A 22,211-nucleotide genomic window follows, 5' to 3' on the forward strand; every position below is an offset into this window, starting at 1 on the left:
CTTTTTTAATTTTTTTTTTTAAGCAGTGGTTGAAAAAGTACCCGATTTGTCATACTTGAGTAAGAGTAAAGATGCTTAAGTCATTTTCTATTAAGGTAAAAGTGAGTCACCCAGTAAAATACTACTTGTCTAAAAGTATTTGTTTTTAAATGTCTTAAGTAAAAGTATAAATGATTTCAAATGGCTTATTAAGTAAACCACACAGCGCAATTAGTTTTATTTAATTTACGGATAGCCAAGGGCACACTCCAACACTCAGGCATCATTTACAAATGAAGCATTTGTGTTTAATGGGTCCGCCAGATCAGAGGCAGTGGGGAGGGGTCATGAATTGGGTCATATTTCCTGTACTGCTAAGCATTCAAAAAGTAATGTAACTAGTACTTTTGGGTATCAGGGGAAAATGTACAGAATAAAAAGTACATTTTCTTTAGGAATGTAGTGAAGTAAAAGTTGTCAAATATAAGTAGTGAAGTACAGATAACGGAAAAAATGACATAAGTAGTACTTTACTCCACTGCATTTTAGTCATTTAGCAGACTCTTATCCAGAGAGACAATTAGTGCATTCATCTGAAGATGGGTGAGGCAAGTATTTTCCATCAAGTAGTTATCAGTGAAGTCAGTGCTAGTAGGAAAAGACAACACTGCAGCAGGAAGAGACTATTCTCATCTTCCAGTTCATCTAAATGCCTCCAAACACAGTTGTACACTTCATTGTGGCGCAATGTTCTCCAATTATCACTTGACTTGCAGTGTAATGGTAAAAGAGTACTGTAATTGTATTGTGCTTGAGCTCGAAGTTGTTATTAGTGTTTTCTCTCTGCATGTGTTCACCCTGTCTAAACAGCAGCCTGCTTGTCTGTCTATGGTGTCCGTCTGTAGCCAATGAACAAGAAGAAGAAGGAGAAGGAGCGCTGCACGGCCCTACAGGAGAAGCTGCAGGAGGAGGAGAAGAAGCAGCTGGAGCACGTCCAGAGGGTCCTGCACCGCCTCAAACTGGAGAAAGACAACTGGCTCCTCGCTAGTAAGATAACATTGCGCTCACACTCTTTTTCTCCTTCCCCCCCCCCCCCCCCCCCCCTCTCTCTGTCTCTCTCTCTGTCGCGCTCTCTCTCGGTCTCTCTCTCGGTCTCTCTCTCGGTCTCTCTCTCTCTCTGTCGCTCTCTCTGTCGCTCTGAAAAAGACACACACACACACACACTGCTGACTGCCCCCCACAACACTAATCCCAGCAGACCCTCCTGTACCCAGCTGCCTGTTCCCATTGGGGGACAATACTCTATTGGGACAGTAACACCACAGTCAAGCCCCCTCAGGTCCCATGAGGCTACTGAAAACCAGCCTCACCTTGTTTGTTTTAGCCCAGTTAACAGGCATGACAAGTTGTTTGATGTAATGGCGCCATAGTCTGTTTTAGAGGATCTGGGCTAACGGTAGATGTCAACTCTCCCATTTCATTAAAGCACACATCAGTCATATGAACAATTTCACTGTACAGCTCTATACAACCTACGCTACTGACATTTTAAGAGTGGGTTTAACCTCAAATCTTGTTTGAAGAATTACCTCTGAGTCACTCTAAAGATGAGTCATGCAAGTTAGTTGACGGTAAGTCTTAATTCACTGTTCTCACATCCTTTTTTTTTTAATCAATCCCTTCTCCCTCACACCTTTTTTTCCCCTCTCAGAATCCACCAAGAATGAGACCATCACTAAGTTCCTGCAGCTGTGTCTGTTTCCTCGCTGTATCTTCTCTGCCATCGACGCAGTGTACTGCGCCCGCTTTGTGGAGCTGGTGCACCAGCAGAAGACCCCCAACTTCTGCACCCTGCTCTGCTATGACCGGGTGAGACTTCTCCCTTTCTCTCTGTCTTTCTTGCTTTCTCCTTTCTGCCCTGTACTATCTCTGGTTGTCACAAGTCATTATACCATGGGATTTTCATCACTTAGTGACTCCGCCCTGACCTAACTGTGTTGCAGGTGTTCTCTGACATCATCTACACGGTGGCCAGCTGCACGGAGAACGAGTCGCGACGCTACGGCCGCTTCTTGTGCTGCATGTTGGAGACGGTGACCCGTTGGCACAGTGACCGAGCTGTCTACGAGAAGGTAAGGATTCCACCTCTAACTCACACACTACATCCTCTCAGATCAACAAATGTGTCGGGGCAAGGGGTTGATTTGAGGTTGGCCAACATTATCTACTGACATTACTAATATTCACTGAAGTGTGGAAGATGTAGAATGCACGTGTTAACACTTCATCTTGTCTATTTGTTGTTCCGTCTTTAAGGAGTGTGGTAACTACCCAGGCTTCCTGACCATTTTCAGAGCCACAGGCTTCGACGGAGGGAACAAAGCAGACCAGCTGGACTATGAGAACTTCAGACATGTAGTGCACAAATGGCACTACAAGCTGACTAAAGTGAGTTCTTCCCTTCGTTTCATTGCCTTCTGAAGAAGTCAATCTGGTATTTTTGTCTCATTAACACCCATTCATTTACTACCATTATTCAGAATGCAATAGTTTAAATGAAGAGAAACGTGACAGACAACTCTAACAGGAAATAGCAACCGCTCAAGCAGTTACAATACACTCCTCACTCTCCCCTCTGTACCCTCTAGGCATCAGTCCACTGCTTGGAGACGGGGGAATACACCCACATCCGGAACATCCTGATCGTGCTGACCAAAATCCTGCCCTGCTACCCCAAAGTGCTGAACCTGGGCCAGGCACTCGAGTGCCGTGTCCACAAGATCTGTCTGGAGGAGAAGGAGAAGAGGCCAGACCTCTATGCCTTGGCCATGGGGTAACACAGAGTCCACCAGCTGCATTGTGTGCAGCCCAGGCACAGTTCACTAGCATTGTGGGGGTTGTAGTTAAGTGGCAAGTGGTTACCTAACATATTGCTGTTAGGTTTGTCAGTTTGTTGCTAGTACCAACAACGGGTGGCGTTAAATGGAGTTGTGTACTTTCAATGCAAAAAGAACTGCAGAGGTATAGATGAAGTGGTATTGGATGAATTATCATTAGGGAAGGTTGAGTTGTATTTTTATCCAGATGTTATTTACATTGGGAAGCACTTGTTGGGGATTATCTAAACAGAGTTGTGAGAACAGATAAATGATCTTGGTACTTTGTCTGTCTTGTAGTGACTAGTAGAGGATGGGTCTTAAGGAGCTGGTGTGGTAATGAGGACTGATTTAATTAAGGTGTAGGCCTAGTCTAGCTGTTGACCTGTCTGCCTGGGATTCAGTCAGTCACCTGGTGCTGCTGCAAAGCACTTCAGACAGCTAAACAAACATAATCCTCTACAGAGCTTTACAGGATGTACCTGGCAAATCCTCACTTAGAGGCACTGATCCCGCGTGTGTGTTTGTGATGTAACGATTCACCGATACGCATCGGCCCCCAGTTCAAATGTTTAGGATGCGAGTGCATCGGTCCGCAGGCGTCCAAACTGATCCAAATGAAGCCTGCATTGGTAAGAGAAACTATTGAAACGTTGCCAAATCGCCGGTCCACTAACTTTTTTACTCGTAATATTTTATTCTGCCTTATTCCGAAAAATACTTCTATTCTGTTGGCTGAATTGATGTGTCCTTTCCTTCAGCCTATCAAACTTTTATGCATGTAACTGTGTATGACTACAAGTCAGATCACAACTGTCAAATCAAATTGTATTGGTCACATGCGCCGAATACAACAGGTAGACCTTACAGTGAACTGTTAACTTACAAGACCTTAACCAACAAAGGAGTTTTAAGAACCCCCCCCCAATGTAAGAGATAAGAATAACAAATAATTAAAGAGCAGCAGTAAATAACAATAGCAGGGCTATATACAGGGGGTACCGGTTAGTTGAGGTAATTATGTACGTGTAGGTAGAGTTATTAAAGTGTCTATGCATAGATAATAACAGAGTATCAGCAGCGTAGGGGGGCAGTGCGGGAGACACTACCAATGAGAGGTAGGTCTACCCTATCCTTGTTCTAATATTTGTAGGCTACGTCTGTGCGGCACCTTCAGCATTCAATGTTTGTAAAATGGCTTTCGCATGATTAAATCATAAGCTTTATTGCGAGACAACCAATGTAATTGGCTGGGTCATTGTTACTAAATTGTGTTTCACTGGTGGAGCTGTATAGGCTACCGAAGTGGTCACAAGTAACGTCGTGCTGGTTGCACATCCAGCTGCTGATTGGGGCTTTTCAATTACAATGTTCACCGTAATAAGTATTTTTGGTAGTTCTGCTTTAAACAGTCTGCAGTTGGTCCTTTTTACATGCACATGGTGAAGGTGTAATTTCATAACAAGGACAGCCATTTTTACTGGCTTCACTGGTCAGAACAGGAGAAGAGTATTTCTCCTCTGTAAAGTTCTATCTAAATCATTCTCTTTTGAGACGGTGGTGACATCCAAAGTTGTGTTATGTGAATTGGCTATGTATTTCATAGCTCATTTTTGAAGATGAATATTGACATATTACTAGCACAACACATTTCTATCTTCTATATGACAAGTTCATCAGTGGGTGATCAGGATTTCAGATAAAAAGTAAGGGGGGGAAACAAATTGCCAGCTCACACACTACATCATACCAACACACACACACACACACACAGGGCTGCTCAGACCAATCCAGCTGAGCTCCATCCGTAACATATATTAATTTAGAATGGAAAATGAATTTGTTCATGCAACAGTTGTTTGTGCATTGAATTGAACCGAATCACATCGATTTGTTACACTAATGAAATCGAATCGCACCGAGCCATGAAAGTATCGTATCAGAGCCCAGTCAAAAGTTTAGACACACCTACTCATTCCAGGGTTGTTCTTTATTTTTTACTATTTTCTACATTGTAGAATAGTGAAGACATTAAAACTATCACATAACACATAGGGAGTCATGTAGTAACCAAAAAAGTGTTAAACAAATCTAAATATATTTCATAATGGACATTCTTCAAAGTAACCATCCTTTGCCTTGACAGCTTTGCACACTCTTGGCATTCTCTCAACCAGCTTCATGAGGTAGTCACCTGGAATGCATTTCATTAACAGGTGTGCCTTGTTAAAAGTTCATTTGTGGAATTTCTTTCCTTAATGCGTTTGAGCGAATCAGTTATGTTGTGACAACGTAGGGGTGTTATACAGAAGGGTGCCCTATTTGGTAAAAGACCAAGTCCACATTAACACCTCAAATAAGCAAAGAGAAATGACAGTCCAACATTACTTTAAGACATGAAGGTCAGTCAATGCGGAAAAACCATCAAGCGCTATGATGAAACCGGCTCTCATGAGGACTGCCACTGGAAAGGAAGACCCAGAGTTACCTCTGCTGCAGAGGATAAGTTCATTAGAGTTACCAGCCTCAGAATTTGCAGCCCAAATAAATGCTTCATAGAATTCAAGTAACAGACACATCTCAACATCAACTGTTCAGAGGACACTGTGATTCAGGCCTTCGTGGTCAAATTGCTGCAAAGAAACCACTACTAAAGGAAACCAATAATAAGAAATAACTTGCTTGGGCCAAGAAACGCGAGCAATGGACATTAGACCGGTGGAAATCTGTCCTTTGGTGTGATGAGTCAAAATTTGAGATTTTTTACACTTAACCAGCACGGCTACCACAGCATTCTGCAGCATTACGCCATCCCATCTGGTTTGCGCTTAGTGGGACTATCATTTGTTTTTCAACAGGACAAATGACCCAACACACCTCCAGGCTGAGAAAGGGCTATTTGACCAGTAAGGAAAGTGATGGAGTGCTGCATCAGTTGACCTGGCCTCCACAATTACCCGACCTCAACCAAATTGAGATGGTTTGGGTTGAGTTGGCCCGTAGAATGAAGGAAAAACAGCCAACAAGTGCTCAGCGTATGTGGGAACTCCTTCAAGACTGTTGGAAAAGCATTCAAGGTGAAGCTGGTTGATAGAATGCCAAGAGTGTGTAAAGCTGTTATCAAGGCAAAGGGTGGCTACTTTTAAACTAATCAAAATATATTTTTGATTCTTCACTCTTTTTTTGGGGTTAAAACATCATTCCATATGTGTCATTTTGATATTTTCGATATCTTCACTATTCTGCCCTACCAAACAAAAATGAGTTGCTGTTAGGTTTGTCAGTTTGTTGCTAGTACCAACAACGGGTGGCGTTAAATGGAGTTGTGTACTTTCAATGCAAAAAGAACTGCAGAGGTATAGATGAAGTGGTATTGGATGAATTATCATTAGGGAAGGTTGAGTTGTATTTTTATCCAGATGTTATTTACATTGGGAAGCACTTGTTGGGGATTATCTAAACAGAGTTGTGAGAACAGATAAATGATCTTGGTACTTTGTCTGTCTTGTAGTGACTAGTAGAGGATGAGTCTTAATACATGCTTAATCAGGTGGACAAGTATTCTGCCTTGTCCACAACATGGGGGTCATGTTACTGTGAAAGTAAGGTAAAAAAAAAAAGAGCAATTTTTCTCAGTTCTACGCTACAAGCAGTTACTACCTTTTTGCTTAGTAGGGCAGTATAATATTTACTACAATGTAGTAAATAGTACAAATAAAGAGAAACTCTTGAATGAGTAGCCGTGTCCAAACTTTTGACAGGTACTGCAGATGTGTATCGAATCGTGCTTGTAAGGATAGATGCACATCCTGTGTGTGTGAGTGGAAAGATATCATTATGTTATTGCGTCCCTATGTGGGAGTTCTGTTTCTGTGGTATGGGTATGTGTGTAAGCATGTGTATGGGGTGTAATGCTGTATGATTGCCCTGCTTGTACCTTGTACTCTCCATGTCTCTTGCAGCTATTCTGGCCAGTTGAAAGGCAGGAAGGCGCACATGGTTCCTGAGAATGAGTTCCACCACAAGGAGCAGCCGGTGAGGAGCGCCACCCCTGTCAGCCAGCAAAACGGCCCTGGCACCACGGCCAAGCCTGCCACCAACGCCAGCAAGACGGAGGAGGGCGTCGGTGAGGACGCCGGTGAGTGGGGAGATCCAACAAGTTTCCACTGAGATCTGACCTTCTATCATAACCACAAGTCTAACAGATCATTTTATGTGTCACACACAATATGACAGGTGTTCTTGTTTTAATTAGTATGGGGACAGTTGTTTTATTGAAAGGGCCATTGTGTTCATTCTGTTGCTGCTTCATGTTTTGATAGATCGAGCCAAGGATAAATCTCAGGGTGCAGCGAAGCCAGTGAACAAAGCCAACAGCACAGCGGCCAAAGTGACCACCAGCAACGGGAATGGGGCTCCTAACAGGTAGCCATGGAGGCCAGCCAATAGCAGCCCACAGCACTGGGGCTGGGAAACAACCAGATTTACTTATTTACTGTTCTCAACTATAGCTCATTAATACGTTAAAAAAAGGCTGAATAAAACAGGAAAGAGCTCGATCAGTTGTTTGAATATGTCAGTCAGTGAATGACCAGATTGGAATCTAACACTGTACTTTGAACTGGTGGATATTAAGACTAGGCATCTGAAGTTTGAATGTTTAAATACATTAATTAAAGATTGACTCTGTATGATTTCTATGAGCATGTTGAATCAGTCTTGCTTATCTGTGCATCTGTAGCATGTTGTCCATGTTGAACTCTGAACCATGTCCATTCTGTTTCTCTCGCAGCACCAAAACCATCAAAGAGAGGGATGACAAAGAAAAGAGCGGGAAGGAGAAAAAAGAGAAAAAGGAGAAGACTCCAGGCAGCACTCTAGAGACGAAGGGGGAGAGCCGGCGGGAGAAGCAGAGAGACGAGAGAGGAGCAGGCGGCAAGGAGGAGCGGGCGCCACGCGAGGGTAAGGAGAAGACGCCCAAGGCAGACCGGGACAAGCAGAAGGCGGAAGAGAAGAGCAACAAAGAGGACAACAAGGCCAAGACCGGCAACGGAGAGCCCAAGGAGCCATCCAGGGAACGCGACACCGGAGCCAAGGAGTCTAAGAGCAAAGAGAAGGGAGGAGACAGGAGTGCCATGTCCGGATCCCTCAAGTCTCCAGTTCCCCGATTGGAGTCTGCTGAATCTGAGAGGGGTAAGCAGCCTAACCTTCAACACGGGCTCTGCTCATATACTGTTTCTGATTTTCTCATTGTTGTCAACGGGTAATTGGAGCTATTAGTTTGAATGTGCCTGTTGAAATGAGAACTAACTGAATTTAATCCTCTTGTTTATTCCAGATCACAAAAGGCGAAAACTGGAGACCCACTCTTCACCATCCCATTCCTCCTCTGTTAAGGTTAGTATGGCCTGAGGAAGGCTATGCGCGTGTTTCTTCCCTTTCTGCCGGAGCGTTCCCAACTGTTGCGTGTTCCATCGTCCCTCAAGATCACCGAGGAGAGTTCTCACACACGGGAGCCCCGTCTGGAATCCCCTTCCTAAACCATGACCGTTTGGAAATAATTCCATGGACTTTTCCTTAATATTTTCCTGAGTGGGGAAAACCATCAAGGACTTAGCCAAGAGAAAAATGTATATATTGAAATATAAATTTATTTTCGTGTGAATGAAAGCAGTAAAAGTGCGAGAGGAGTTTTTATGCATTTCTATAGTCCCCACCCTTTTTTTCTCTTTTTGAGTGCACTATTTTTCCTCAAGTAAAATGCCTTCCAAGTCAGGAGCTTGCTCGTTTTTCGCTGAAAAGATGACCCCCCCCCCGCCTCTAAGACCGGTATTTTTCCGTTCTAAATAGAACCCAAGATGAAGAGCTTTTCTCCTGTTTTCCGGCAAGCTGAAAATATTTATTGTTTGAAGTGGCGTGAAGTGTTTTTCTTTTCCTCTGAATCTACGGGAATCCAGTGGGGGTTGAGCGGAGTCCACAGTGGCACAGTGTCTTCAGAGGAAGTCTATCTGCTACCGGAGGAGAGGCAGAGAGCCGTCCTGCTGCCGCCACGTCATCTGTCCCCACTGTTAGTTCTGTTCAATCAGCCTTCATGCAGCCTCAGTCTGTACCTTCGCTTCCACTCAAGATGTGTACGCAGTCAGTTGTTCCTTTGGCCTCCTCCCCACAACCCTTCCCCACCAACAACCAGCAACCCCCCCCCCCCCCCCCCCACCCCTCTCAACACCCCTACCACCCTGTCACACGCGCAGTGGGAACCCCAAGCACCACCAGCACCCAGGAGAGACGAGCGGGAGCTTCAGTTTTACACCAGCCAAAAGTACAGAAGGAAAATAAAGCCTGCCTTCTACTACAGAGAGCGCGAGAGGGAGAGAGAAAGTGTTGGCGAAGCCTTCTGGATCTGCTGGAGCGTTGCCTAAACCGCTGGAAGCTTGTGATAGGTCTTAATGTTTACTACCACCAGAGAGATAGGCTCCTCCCTGTGTCTTATCCATTCTCAACTGTAAGTGACAACAACAGTGTTAAAACGTAGGAGAGCAGAGCACATACGAAATGTAATTAATTTAGTCAGACACATACATACACAGTTCAGTTGTTTTGTTAGTTTACACCACATGCACTACAAACAAAGTAAAATACCAGCTGTTCTTCAAGCCTCAGAGGCTTCATTTAATTCCAGACAATTTTTTTTATACAAAGTAATCAGACACTATTTTTATCTCACAAGTCAGTGTTTTTCTGATTTAATGTAAAGTCTATGAGATGACCCTTGTTAAGGCTATTATGAACTCCCTTCTCTGTTAATAACCTTGTGAAAGCCTTAGTCCTTGAAGGTCAAAGGGAAAGAAGTGTGACGTCGCTCTGTCCAGCCCCCCCTCCACACACTTCTCCTCCTGTCCTGCTGTCTGACAACTCCCCAGCTCATCTGTCTCCATTCATTCCTACAGGACAATAGCAACGAACCCAAGGACTCTGCATCCAAGGTTTGGACTCCTAAACACTTCTCTATTATCATTCACCTTGACTGTTATCATCTTCACTCTCCTTTTACAAGTGCCATGAGGAGGGGTCAGTTAGAAGGACTTTAGTAGTTCACACGTATTGAATGGGCAAATTGACCATTTTGCAGACTGTCCGAATAAATCTGACTTAAATAAAAAGTCATTGCTGAATAGTATAACTTGAGATGTCACCTTAGGTCCAGTTTTTCTGTTTAAGTCCACTCTGTGCCAGGCAGCCAGACCCACACACTATGTTTTAATGAGCTCGGAGTCATGGGAAAGATTAAAGTCCTTGTCCAGTACAGCAGACTGTTGTGAAAAAGTGCTGATTGTGCCACCGGGGGGAAGAGAAGGCGAAAGGGCAGAATTTTAAGCAGGCGGCATTTCTTCCTCTTGTCTGTGATCACTTTCTGAGGCCGTCCCTGATGCCTGCCCGGCTGGAGACTCATTAGCTATGCATGTGATGTGCTGAGAAGAAGAGGGGTAATCCTCTATTGAGCCCACACTACAGACCTCTGTCTCGCAGTCAGACACACCTGTTCACCCACCCGCCTCTATTCCATATTGATTTCTGATATTAGTTTAAAGCAAAACACTTGAAGTCTTTATTAAGCTCTAGGTTTTTTAGGCTCGTTTTAAGACTGTAGCCTGCCATTCCTTTTCACCACCAAAACCCTTATAAGCCCTAGTCCATATTCATTGGGTTCCTCTCAAATCAGTAGCCAATGCCATAGTTCAGTTATTCCTCTGTCTAGATGCTCTCCTTGCAGACTGAGCTAGAGATGCTGTAGATGGCTACGCCAGGTGAATAATTCATACAGCAGGTACAAGGTTGGCTTGTTAAACTTTTATTGAGTTAGACAGCAGCACAGGTAGCATTGCCCTGCTGTCTGTGATATTTTGATCTCCCGCCTGCGGTCCCCATGGTCCAGTCTCATATCACCTACACTATACATGGTTCGCTGTGCAGTTATTGGGATGATATCTATGCTCTCTGGACTGAGCTACAGTCATTGGTGACTCAGTTGTTGTCGGGGAGGGAAATGTTTGGGGTCTGAATACTGAGGATGTTGGACCTTACTACACCTCTGACCACGTGGTTAGGGATAGTGTTCAACTTTGATACTACAATATTGAAAATGTTCCTGATGTTCTATTTTACTAGATAACTTCTGCAGTGGTAAGATGCACTGTGGATCTGCTCTTGAATCTCCTTTTCTTCCTATTTGTTTTTAGTCCCGTTTTATTTAGCCACTCTATATTCCTGTGTCTTTCTATGTTTTCAATGATTTTATCTTTGACTGTTTCCTAGTGATTTTCCTCCAGGAACTAACTGTCAGAGCCACTTAGTGGGCTCATTCATATGATCAGCAGCACGTAGTACAGTTTACAGGGTGTTCCTGGGAATATGGGCTTATATTATCAGGTTAATGGCTTGGTAATAGGCACACTGAGAGAACGGGCTGATTTCAGCACACACATGTCAAGGTATCCTCCTGTAAGTGGACAGAATGCCATGAAACGTAACAATAATCATCTATTTTGGTCTGTCTGTTGTATGCTAATTCCTTACAGCACCACATCAACTACAATTCGGTCGCGCGGTCCAAGAGCAGAGAGAGGGAGACGGACAAGAAAGAGTCAGAGAATACCCGGGGCCGTTCCAAAGAGAAGAAGACCGAAGACAAAGACCGAAAGGACAGGAAAAGAGTGAGTATTTTACAGGCCATGTTGCATTGAGAGATGTTAAAGCCCCACACTGGGCTCCATGTGGAACTGAATGTTCTGAACTGATTTTATACAGGTCCCATATCTATCTTGATTTGATAGCTATAGAACTTAACAGCCAAATACTTCAGAGGAATTCTGACATTAGTTTTGCATAGATTGTCAAGACTGGTGAGATTGATTCATTGTCCTTATTTATTTCCCATCTTTTTTTAGGATCATATGACCACTGACCGTGAGATGAGCCTAGAATCCAAACGCAGAAAAGATGAAAATGGAACCAGTAAGTTATCTCCATGTACATAATAAGCAAACCTCTGCCTAAGAATACAGAATAAAACATTATTTTCAACATGGATATGATCAATATTATTGGTTGGTTATTCTTCTGCTTCTCTCCCAGATTCCTCCAACAAACACAGCAAGAGCGCCAGTCCCTCCTCAGGCTCCCCAGTCTCGGCTGACAAAGAGAAGACCAAGAGGTCAAAGTCCTCTAGCAAGGAGAAGGGAGAGTCTGCTAAACCCGAGAGAAACTCCTCCGGGGGCAAGAAGGTAGGTAGAACACAACACAGTGAGACTCAGTCAGTTCACTCCCTGGGAGGGGCCATCGTCTCTCATCATAGTTTTGACCCCTTATGGGTTGTTGTTGGCCCAGCCATGACATGAATGGTGTTTTTCCATACAGCTTGTCTGGCCCTTTATAAATAAGTAAAGGGACTGGCATGCTGCTGCAGATAAATATTGGAATCAGCATATATCAGACCTGTCAACCTGCACACATTTTATTTGAGGTCAAATTACGCTGGTATGAAAAATGAAACGTTTAATTGGCACTTTGTGGTTTTTAACTCAACCATCTGAAGTTGGAGCTGAGCCAATCAGAGGACTTGGGCAAGGAGGAAAAATCTTTAGCTCTCCGCTTCGGCCCGCCCCCGTAGTCATAGTACTATATTCCTCCCTCGAGCTGGATGGCAGTGTGCCACTTCGGCCATTGATACCACTGATGTGAGAGAAAAAACACTTTCTTGCCTGCACATGCTGTGATATCCGCAATGGTAGTAGGCACAAGCGCATCGACAATTAAGGAAACATGTTGCGGTAGTTCAGTGCCGTCACTGTGTGGATGGAAACAGACATGGCAGAGCGCTATTCCGCTAATACCTTCCTTCACAAAGTTCTGTTGGGCCATTACAGACTAGTAGGCCTATGTTACTGAATCAGTTTCTGTCCTCTTCATATATGTCAACACTAGGCTCCTAATGGTAAGTCCGTTCACCAATGACAACAAGACATGTTGAATGAATGGTAGCCTAGTAGTCAGACCTAACTTGATGGATGAGGTCAGGGATAGAGATCTGAAACGAGCTCATATAGGCCTAGTTCAGTTGTAAATTTATTCCAAATAGCCTACAATAAGCTACACTACTACATTGCATCCAGTAATTGAACGAATAAGGCGGTTTACATTTTCATTAGACTAGTATCCACATCAAACATTGTTTGATATCAGTTAAGACTATTGGTTTCAGGAAATGGCAAAGGTTTTCAAAACTTCAAAATGCTTCAACTTCCGGAGGGGGAAGTTGTCTGACGCCCTCTGGACCTCCCCCTACCCAACTTTAGGCCTACATCAGCACCACTACCATCAGCACTACATCAGAAAATTCTAGGTAGAGCCCTAATTGTAAACTTAAACATATAATACATCTTCTTAGGGATAGCCCCCCAACCCCCCCCCCCCCCTTTTTTTTCAATTTTCACCTAAAATGACATACCCAAATCTAACTGCCTGTAGCTCAGGCCCTGAAGCAAGGATATGCATATTATTGGTAACATTTGAAAGGAAACACTTTGAAGTTTGTGGAAATGCGAATTGAATGTAGGAGAATATAACACAATAGATCTGGTAGAAGAAAATGCAAAGAAAAAAAGCATTTTTTTTCCTAACACCATCTTTGAAATGCAACAGAAAGGTCCCAATTATAGCCATCACTCTGGTTGTAATTCCGACGGTGTCCACAAGTTTGCAGTAGTGTATGTGCAAAGTTTCAGACAGATAACTTGTAGTATGAGCGAACTACATGACATTTAGTGTGAAGTCACCCAGATACATTTGGGAAAATCGTGAAGGAGACATTTGCATTCATATGACATTTTTCTGCAACAATATTGTCACATCTGTATACTTGGACTTTGATTTAGCTTTTCCAGTATTAGTAGCCATATTATAAGTTTGCAAAACAAACAGTTTTCGTAACTCTAGATATACTATATATTTTTGTCCAAAATGATATGGCATGCTGTCGCGCAAGGTTCGTAGCTACATTTTACGACAGATACAGGGTTTCCGGATACTCTCGTAAAGCCCAGCTCACTGGCTATCTAGCTAGCGTTGTTTGACCCCCATTGGTGCTTATTTGACAAAGTTAGTCGTTCAAATGAAAGACCGCCCGCGACATCGGTGTGCCATGAAGGCGTCGCTCTCTGACCAAATATGCTGTCCTATAGGATATACTACACCCCTAATGATATAGTGAAGTCTGGTTACATTCTAGGATCTCTGAGGAATACATACGAATGCGATTTGACTGGTTGAAACAACATTTAGAGTTAGATTTTCACAGATTCCTTTCTTTGCAAATTGAAGGAGTGGAAATACAAAATCGATCGTGCATGCTATATGGACCTTTTTAGAATATGAAAAGGGATTTTATTTAACAAAATTACACTTCATGTTATCTCTGGGACCCTTTGGATGATACATTCTGAAATCTCGCTCTGATTTAAGTACACATTTCACCTTCAGAGATTAATTTATCAAACCTATCGCGGTGAAAGTGTTTTGTTAGGAGCTCTCCTCAAACAATAGCATGGCATTTTTCTTTTGCAGTAATAGCTACTGTAAATTGGACAGTACAGTTATATTAACAATTTAAGCTTTCAGCCAATATAAGACACTTATATATGTACCGACATTTGTTTCTCTAAAAATCTGTCATTGTGACAAGGCGCTGCATGACTCACAACTGTTGACGGGACACCTATCCCTAAAAAGGATTAAATACATTTTAAAAATCCTCATCAATCTACACACAATACCCCATGATGACAAGGCGAAAACAGGTTTTTAGAAATGTTTGAAAATGTGCTAAATATAAAAAGCATACCTTATTTACATACGTTTTCAGACTGTGCGATGAGACTTGAAATTGAGCTCAGGTGCTTCCGGTTTCGATTGATCATCCTTGAGATGTTTCTACAACTTGATTGGAGTCCACCTGTGGTAAATTCAATTGATTGGACATGATTTGGAAAGGCACACACCTTTCTATATAAGGTTCCACAGTTGATACTGCATGTCAGAGCAAAAACCAAGCCATGAGGTCGAAGGAATTGTCCGTAGAGCTCTGAGGCAGGATTGTGTCAAAGCACGGATCTGGGGAAGGGTACCAAAATATCTGCAGCATTGAAGGTCCCCAAGAACACAGTGGCCCCCATCATTCTTAAATGGAAGAAGTTTGGAACCACCAAGACTCTTCCAAGAGCTGCCCCCCTGGCCAAACTGTGCAATCGGAGGAGAAGGGCCTTGGTCAGGGAGGTGAACAAGAACCCAATGGTCACTCTGACAGTTCTCCTGAGTTCCTCTGTGGAAATGGGAGAACCTTCCAGAAGACAACCATCTCTGCAGCACTCCACCAATCAGGCCTTAATGGTAGAGTTCCCGACGGAAGCCACTCAGTAAAAGGCACACGACAGCCCGCTTGGAGTTTGCCAAAAGGCATCTAAAGGACACTCCGACCATGAGAAACCAGATTTTCTGGTCTGATGAAACCAAGATTACTCTTTGGCCTTAAATGTCATGTCTGGAGGAAATCTGGCAGCATCCTTACGGATGGCACGGTGGTGGCAGAATCATGCTGTGGGGATGTTTTTCAGCTGCAGGGACTGGGAGATGAGTCTGGACCGAGGGTAAGATGAACGGCGCAAAGTACAGAGATCCTTGATGGAGCAGTTTTTCAGAGCCCTCAGGACCTCAGACGGGGGGGAGGTTTACCTTCCCTAAGCACACAGCCAAGACAACGCAGGAGTGACTTTGGAATGAGTTTCTGAATGTCCTTCCTTGGCCTAGCCAGAGCCCGACTTGAACCCAATCGAATCTCTGAAAATAGCTGTGCAGCATTACTTCCCATCCAACCTAACAGAGCTTGAGAGGATCTGCAGAGAAGAATGGGATAAATTCCCCAAATACAGGTGTGCAAGCTTGTAGCGTCATACCCAAGAAGACTTCAGGCTGTAATCGCTGCCAAAGGTGCTTCAATAAAGTACTAAGTAAAGGGTCTGAATACTTGTGTACATTTATTTTTATTTATTTTTTGTAAATTTGCAAATATTTCTACACTTTTTTCTTTGTCATTATGGGGTGTTGTGTGTGGATTGAGAAGAAAAAACAAACCATATTAATCCATTTTACAATAAGGCTGTAGCGTAACGAATTGTGGAAAAAGGTCTGAATACCATTCGAAGGCAATGTAAATTGGATGTTTCTGTATTTAATTTTCATTAAATTTGCCAACATTTCTAAAAACATGTTTTAATTTTGTCATTATAGGGTATTGTGTGTAGATGGGGAAGAATTTAGTTTTTAATCCATTTTGAATTCAGGCTGTAACACAAAATTTGGACTAAGGCAAGTATGAATACTTTCTCAAGGCCCACACATTGGTGGTCCAGGTGTACAGTTGTGGCCAAAAGTTTTGAGAATGACACAAATATTAATTTCCACAAAGTCTGCTGCCTCAGTGTCTAGATATTTTTGTCAGATGTTACTATGGAATAGTGAAGAATGATTACAAGCATTTCATAAGTGTCACAGGCTTTTATTGACAATTACATGAAGTTGATGCGAAGAGTCAGTATTTGCATTGCTGACCCTTTTTTTTCAAGACCTCTGCAATCTGCCCTGGCATGCTGTCAATTAACTTCTGGGCTACATTCTGACTGATGGCAGTCCATTCTTGCATAATCAATGCTTGGAGTTTGTCAGAATTTGTGGGGTTTTGTTTGTCCACCCGCCTCTTGAGGAATGACCACAAGTTGTCAATGGGATTAAGGTCTGGGGAGTTTCCTGGCCATGGACCCAAAATATCGATGTTTTGTTCCCCAAGCCACTTAGTTATCACTTTTGCCTTATGGCAAGGTGCTCGATCGTGCTGGAAAAGGCATTGTTCGTCACCAAACTGTTCCTGGATGGTTGGGAGAAGTTGCTCTCGGAGGATGTGTTGGTACCATTCTTTATTCATGGCTGTGTTCTTAGGCAAAATTGTGAGTGAGCCCACTCCCTTGACTGAGAAGCAACCCACACATGAATGGTCTCGGGATGCTTTACTGTTGGCATGACACAGGACTGATGGTAGCGCTCACCATGTCTTCTCCGGACAAGCTTTTTTCCGGATGCCCCAAACAATCGGAAAGAGGATTCATCAGAGAAATTGACTTTACCACAATCCTCAGCACTCCAACCCCTGTACCTTTTGCAGAATATCAGTCTGTCCCTGATGTTTTTCCTGGAGAGAAGTGGCTTCTTTGCTGCCCTTCTTGACACCAGGCCATCCTCCAAAAGTCTTCGCCTCACTGTGCGTGCAGATGCACTCTTCTACCTGCTGCCATTCCTGAGCAAGCTCTGTACTGGTGGTGCCCCAATCCCGCAGCTGAATCAACTTTGGGAGACAGTCCTGGTGCTTACTGGACTTTCTTGGGTGCCCTGAAGCCTTCTTCACAACAATTGAACCCCTCACCTTGAAGTTCTTGATGATCCGATAAATGGTTGATGTGGGTGCAATCTTACTGGCAGCAATATCCTTGCCTGTGAATCCCTTTTTGTGCAAAGCAATGATGATGGTGCGTGTTTCCTTGCAGGCAACCATGGTTGACAGAGGAAGAACAATGATTCCAAGCACCACCCTCCTTTTGAAGCTTCCAGTCTGTTATTCGAACTCAATCTGCATGACAGAGTGATCTCCAGCCTTGTCCTCGTCAACACTCACACCTGTGTTAACGAGAGAATCACTGACATGATGTCAGCTAGTCCTTTTGTGGCAGGGCTGAAATGCAGTGGAAATGTTTTGGGGGTATTCAGTTCATTTGCATGACAGAGGGACTTTGCAATTCATCTGATCACACTTCATAACATTCTGGAGTAGATGCAAATTGCCATCATACGAACTGAGGCAGCAGACTTTGAAAATTAATATTTGTGTCGTTCTCAATTTTTGGCCACGACTACTATGTACCACTGGTGGGCAGTAGTGATGTTTTGATTGACGTGTGTGTTTCCTGTCTGTTTGTTGAAGGAGTCTAGGCACGACAAAGAAAAATCTGACAAGAAGGAGAAGAGGGACAGCAGTGGTGGAAAGGATGAGAAAAAACAATATCCTTGAAAGTTCTGGGTAACACTTCAGAACTGAAATTATGGAATTAACTAACTTCTGGAGACCTAGTATTTGGTGTAATTATAATTGTATTACCTTGAGTACTGTATATATTTTAATTGTATTATTCAAGGCAACAACCAAATCAAAATATTGGGTCTAAATAAACATGACCCTGTGAGATGTTTCTAATCTCGCTACCTTGTGGTAGATTTTCTATTGATCTTTGTCATGTGTATCTAACGAATTGCAATGTTTTTACTGTTTGAAGTTTTTCCTTAATGGTGGTACTCATAAATCTTCTGACAAGCACAGATAATGTGTTACAGTTCAGTCAGTGAAGGTAAGTAGTAATGGAATAGTATATGAGAAGTTAATTTAATATTACGCTTGACTTTCAAGTGTTTGTATGATTTGGTCTTTGTCTAAAGCATGTCTTCATTCTTATTCTCCTTCCTCACCCTCCCCATCTGTGGGCTGCAGCAGACCTGGAGAAGCCGTGCTTTCCCCTAGACAGACAGACAGACGGAGAGACAGACAGTTACCCTCCCTCCTGTACCATGCTGTTAGCTAGTGCTCCGTTTTCTCTGCCTTGTGCAGTCTGAGATGAGGCATCTGAAATTTTACTCATTTCTGCCTGTTTCAGTTGTAACTGTCTGCAAGTGATGTTAGTTTTAGTGTTTGAAACTTGCAGATCTCCTTTGTTTTTTATTTCAATTTATTTCAGTAACCAACTGAAAGTGAGTTTCTTTTGTTTTGTTTTTTTACTTTTGAATATTGGCACAATGTGCTATTCAAATCACGAAATGTTATTCTATTCAGAAATTAAACTGGTAACTGTATGAAATGCTCTCAAGCATCAGGTCATACAGTCGATAATCACAAATGCCTGATGAAAAAAATTTACCTGTTTCTTGTTGTCAGGCTCCTCCCCTCTTTCTTGTTTTATTGGCATTAATAGACACGCTCCATATTTGCATTTACCTCATTTAGTTACATGTCTATTTTATTTATCCTCCTTTTAATCCAGGCAAGTCTTTAGGCATGTATTGAGTGAAATGATACAAATGACCAGTTTGTATATTATGTGTACAATAATAAAGGTAACATGTAAGTCATATCTGTTATGTTTATTTTTCGATGTCCCCTTGCTATGTCCATTATGCGATTGTGTGTTATCAGGTTTTTAAATCATTTGTAAAATGACAGTTCCTCCTTGAAGCCAATAAAAAAAAAATGTACAAATTTAGAAAGCTTTGTACTCCAAATACAAATGTTTCAGAAACAACCTTTTTTGGAGTTTTTATCTGCTGTACTCGACAAGTGTATGCTTTTTTTAAACTAATAAATGATAGTTTTCCTAGTGAGCCATTCGTATTCGGTGTCCACTTATTTGAACTTTTAGGGTTATTTGCCATCCCACTTCACTTCGTTGTTACAGTTAAGCTGAAGTAACACAGACCTTTCAGTTGGTCAGGCAAGTTATTAGAAAGTTCAAGTTCCCACACACAGGGTACACAGAGAATGCTCTAAACCGTGCCTTTCCTGATGTGAAACCTTGCACAGAGACATCCCCAGTGTTGGGCAATGCTATGCCTTATAGGACAAACTTTTGCAGTTTATTTTCTGATCTGTACAGAAACCTTTAAGAAAAAAGATTTCAGTCAGAGTGCAGTATAACTTCAGTACACTGCAGTTATTCTGCAATTACTGTGTCCAAAATACCACAGTTGACTGCAGTTACTGCACTTTTCCTGCCGTTTCAAAACTGCAATCTTTTTTTGTAAGTAAAGCTCTTAAATACCTTTAGACATGTATAGTCTAGTATTCGCCTATCAGATTTCCCACCAATGCTCCTTATCGGATATATCACTTCACTCTGTAAACTGTCCATATCTGGATACCTGTTGCAAGACCCATTTATTGATGCTTATTTATTAAAACCCTCTTAGGGGGAGTGAGGCCCTATCTTAGTGACCTACTGCAACCCTCATCCTCCATATACTGTACAACACCCGTTCTACCTTATTGCCCTTAGTGCTGTTACCTGTGGCTAAATGTTTCTACCATGTTTGTGCTGCGACTGTGTTGTTTCATGTTGTGTTGCTACCATTCTGTGTTTTAGGTCTCTATGTAGTGTTGTCTTTCTCGTGTGTTTTGTCCCAGCAGAATGCCTCTTGGTAGGCCGTCATTGTTTGTAAATTAGAATTTGTTCTTAATTTACTTGCCAAGTTAAAGGTTAAACAAATAGTGTTCAGACTAGACTCCTAGTCTTGTTATTTTACAGTTGAGAGCATTCTCCTGTTCCTCTCTGCCTCTGTTTTAGCTTGGTCGTAAATCACAAGTTCCCTGGCTTTACATCATTTATCACACGAAATCCCCAGACCAAGTCCTGTCCAGTCTGGCAATCCTGCTAGTTTATACATGTACATTGGAAATAACCCTCTCTCATTCCTTCTTTGAAATATAGTGCATTGTCATGAAAAAATTGCTTGCATATACCATTCAACCGTAATGGCATTCTACTCCAGGGCAAGCCTTATGGATTGTCCATATTGTGTCATTCTCTGACCAGTTCAAGATCATGCTTGCAGGATGAATAGTCGTCTGGATAAATGTTAATATTTCCTGGTTTCTTCCTGTCTATTATATGGTGCAGTATGATCACTGGAGATATTTGGATGATAAAATGTATTGTCCCTGTATGACAGAATAACATTCAATAGCTTAACCAATAATATTAGAAAATAACTGAATTTTAAATCCACTTTTATTTACAAAATGTAATAAAATTCTTTGTACAGGACCTCACAAGGTTCAGTATGTCCACACATGCAGTTCTTGTTATCACTACGCGGCTTGGCAATTTTCTCATTGCTGAGGTGCAATTACAAATTAAATAACTAAAAGGATCCGATTCGTTATAAAGTTGAGATTGTTTGCTAACTTCCTAGGGTCTGCTTTAGGTTGCAGTTTGGTAAAGTGATCACCAATTTCACATGCATTTTATTAGTTGAAAATTTTAAAAAAAAAAGGATATGAGAAGCCTTCATTAATAAAATCAATGTTTCTTAACATTTATGCTTCTCCATGGTTAAAGAATTATCTTATTCATCATCATCCGTTTTCTGCTTGGCATGTCTTCAAAGTGTAAGCTAGTGGATCACAGTTTTTGTAGAAACATAAAAACACAGAAATACTCTTGTATTCTTCTGATAGTTATTTTTTCTCAGAAACATAAAACAGAAGTACTCTAGTTGTATTCTTCTGATCTCTCCACTCTCATTGGGTTAATTACTGAATAATGATCAATCTAAACAGAAAACACAGGTACAAAGAAATGAATGTAAATTACAACTAGATATAGTGTGCTATTATTTACCAAACATGTTAAGATAGAGATTTAACTCCATTAGTATATATTATCATTGGATTGCATTGCAATTAGACTTACAATTTAATAACCTTTTTGTGAAAGATATGTAGCCGATTTTGATTAATATGAGTACTCAAACCTTTATGTTGTAAATTGGGGTGTACTGTTTATAACAAAAAATCTATTATGCTCAGTAGGCCTATACTGTAAATATGCAAGTGTTCTCTACAACTTTAAATACTCTGTTCAATCAAAAACCTCAATCACAACATGGCCCCATATGGCTTTTAAAAACTGATCATGTCTTCATAAAATGTCATATTTAATATTAATATTTTTGTTTGGCAGTAGTGACAAGTGTGGGCCATTGCCCAAATTAAATATTGTATTTATTTTTAACCAGTCATGTTATGCTGCTACCATGGTGATAAAATGTCAGCTTGTCCATCAGGCTCTAAGATAACGGACTGCACTTGACATTTTAAATAACCAATGATTTCAAATTATTCATATTTTTTTTTAAATAAAAGATTAGGGTACAACATTGTCCTTTTCTTTTGATCCTACCCTATTGATTGAAGTTTGTCTTAGATTATTATATGACATTGAAAATAATTGTATAGTAAAATAGGCAGATGACTCTAGTACGTTCAATAAAACACAAAATTTTTTCAATAAACATTTTACCACTAAAATACACCTGTAAAGGCTTGAAATTCCTTAAAATGTTCTCTGGGATGAGTTTCTTAATGGTAAATAATGGCTTTTTTTTTGAAAATAATTGAACTAAAACTTTCCCCACTTATAGATTACAACCGTATAA

At 41.7% G+C, this 22,211-nt stretch overlaps 2 protein-coding genes across 6 annotated transcripts in view; one reads left to right on the top strand and one right to left on the bottom strand.

The window, feature by feature from the left end:
• Window positions 1–19,379, top strand: part of LOC110537361 (THO complex subunit 2) — a 65,859-nt gene extending 46,480 nt beyond the window's left edge. The window contains exons 24-39 of one of the 4 annotated variants that reach the window (XM_036937344.1): window positions 885–1,026; window positions 1,691–1,848; window positions 1,983–2,111; window positions 2,296–2,427; window positions 2,628–2,812; window positions 6,818–6,993; window positions 7,178–7,280; window positions 7,648–8,048; window positions 8,194–8,252; window positions 9,803–9,838; window positions 11,432–11,566; window positions 11,801–11,867; window positions 11,988–12,136; window positions 17,935–18,030; window positions 18,284–18,355; window positions 18,496–19,379. In XM_036937344.1, the coding sequence (XP_036793239.1) occupies window positions 885–1,026; window positions 1,691–1,848; window positions 1,983–2,111; window positions 2,296–2,427; window positions 2,628–2,812; window positions 6,818–6,993; window positions 7,178–7,280; window positions 7,648–8,048; window positions 8,194–8,252; window positions 9,803–9,838; window positions 11,432–11,566; window positions 11,801–11,867; window positions 11,988–12,136; window positions 17,935–18,021 (1,959 nt within the window). In that variant the 3' untranslated portion in view covers window positions 18,022–18,030; window positions 18,284–18,355; window positions 18,496–19,379. The remainder of the gene's footprint in view (window positions 1–884; window positions 1,027–1,690; window positions 1,849–1,982; window positions 2,112–2,295; window positions 2,428–2,627; window positions 2,813–6,817; window positions 6,994–7,177; window positions 7,281–7,647; window positions 8,049–8,193; window positions 8,253–9,802; window positions 9,839–11,431; window positions 11,567–11,800; window positions 11,868–11,987; window positions 12,137–17,934; window positions 18,031–18,283; window positions 18,356–18,495) is intronic. The other 3 variants (XM_036937345.1, XM_021623337.2, XM_021623338.2) reach the window with 3 other exon arrangements.
• Window positions 19,380–20,764: 1,385 nt separating this feature from the next.
• The window catches only part of LOC110537362 (glutamate receptor 3), a 125,754-nt gene continuing 124,307 nt past the window's right edge, over window positions 20,765–22,211 (bottom strand). For both annotated transcript variants that reach the window (XM_021623340.2, XM_021623339.2), the window contains exon 16: window positions 20,765–22,211. This exon is cut by the window's right edge and continues 337 nt beyond it. The gene's annotated coding sequence lies outside the window, so the exon portion shown is untranslated.

This window comes from Oncorhynchus mykiss, chromosome 12 (assembly GCF_013265735.2).
Source record: "Oncorhynchus mykiss isolate Arlee chromosome 12, USDA_OmykA_1.1, whole genome shotgun sequence".
Taxonomy (NCBI): domain Eukaryota; kingdom Metazoa; phylum Chordata; class Actinopteri; order Salmoniformes; family Salmonidae; genus Oncorhynchus; species Oncorhynchus mykiss.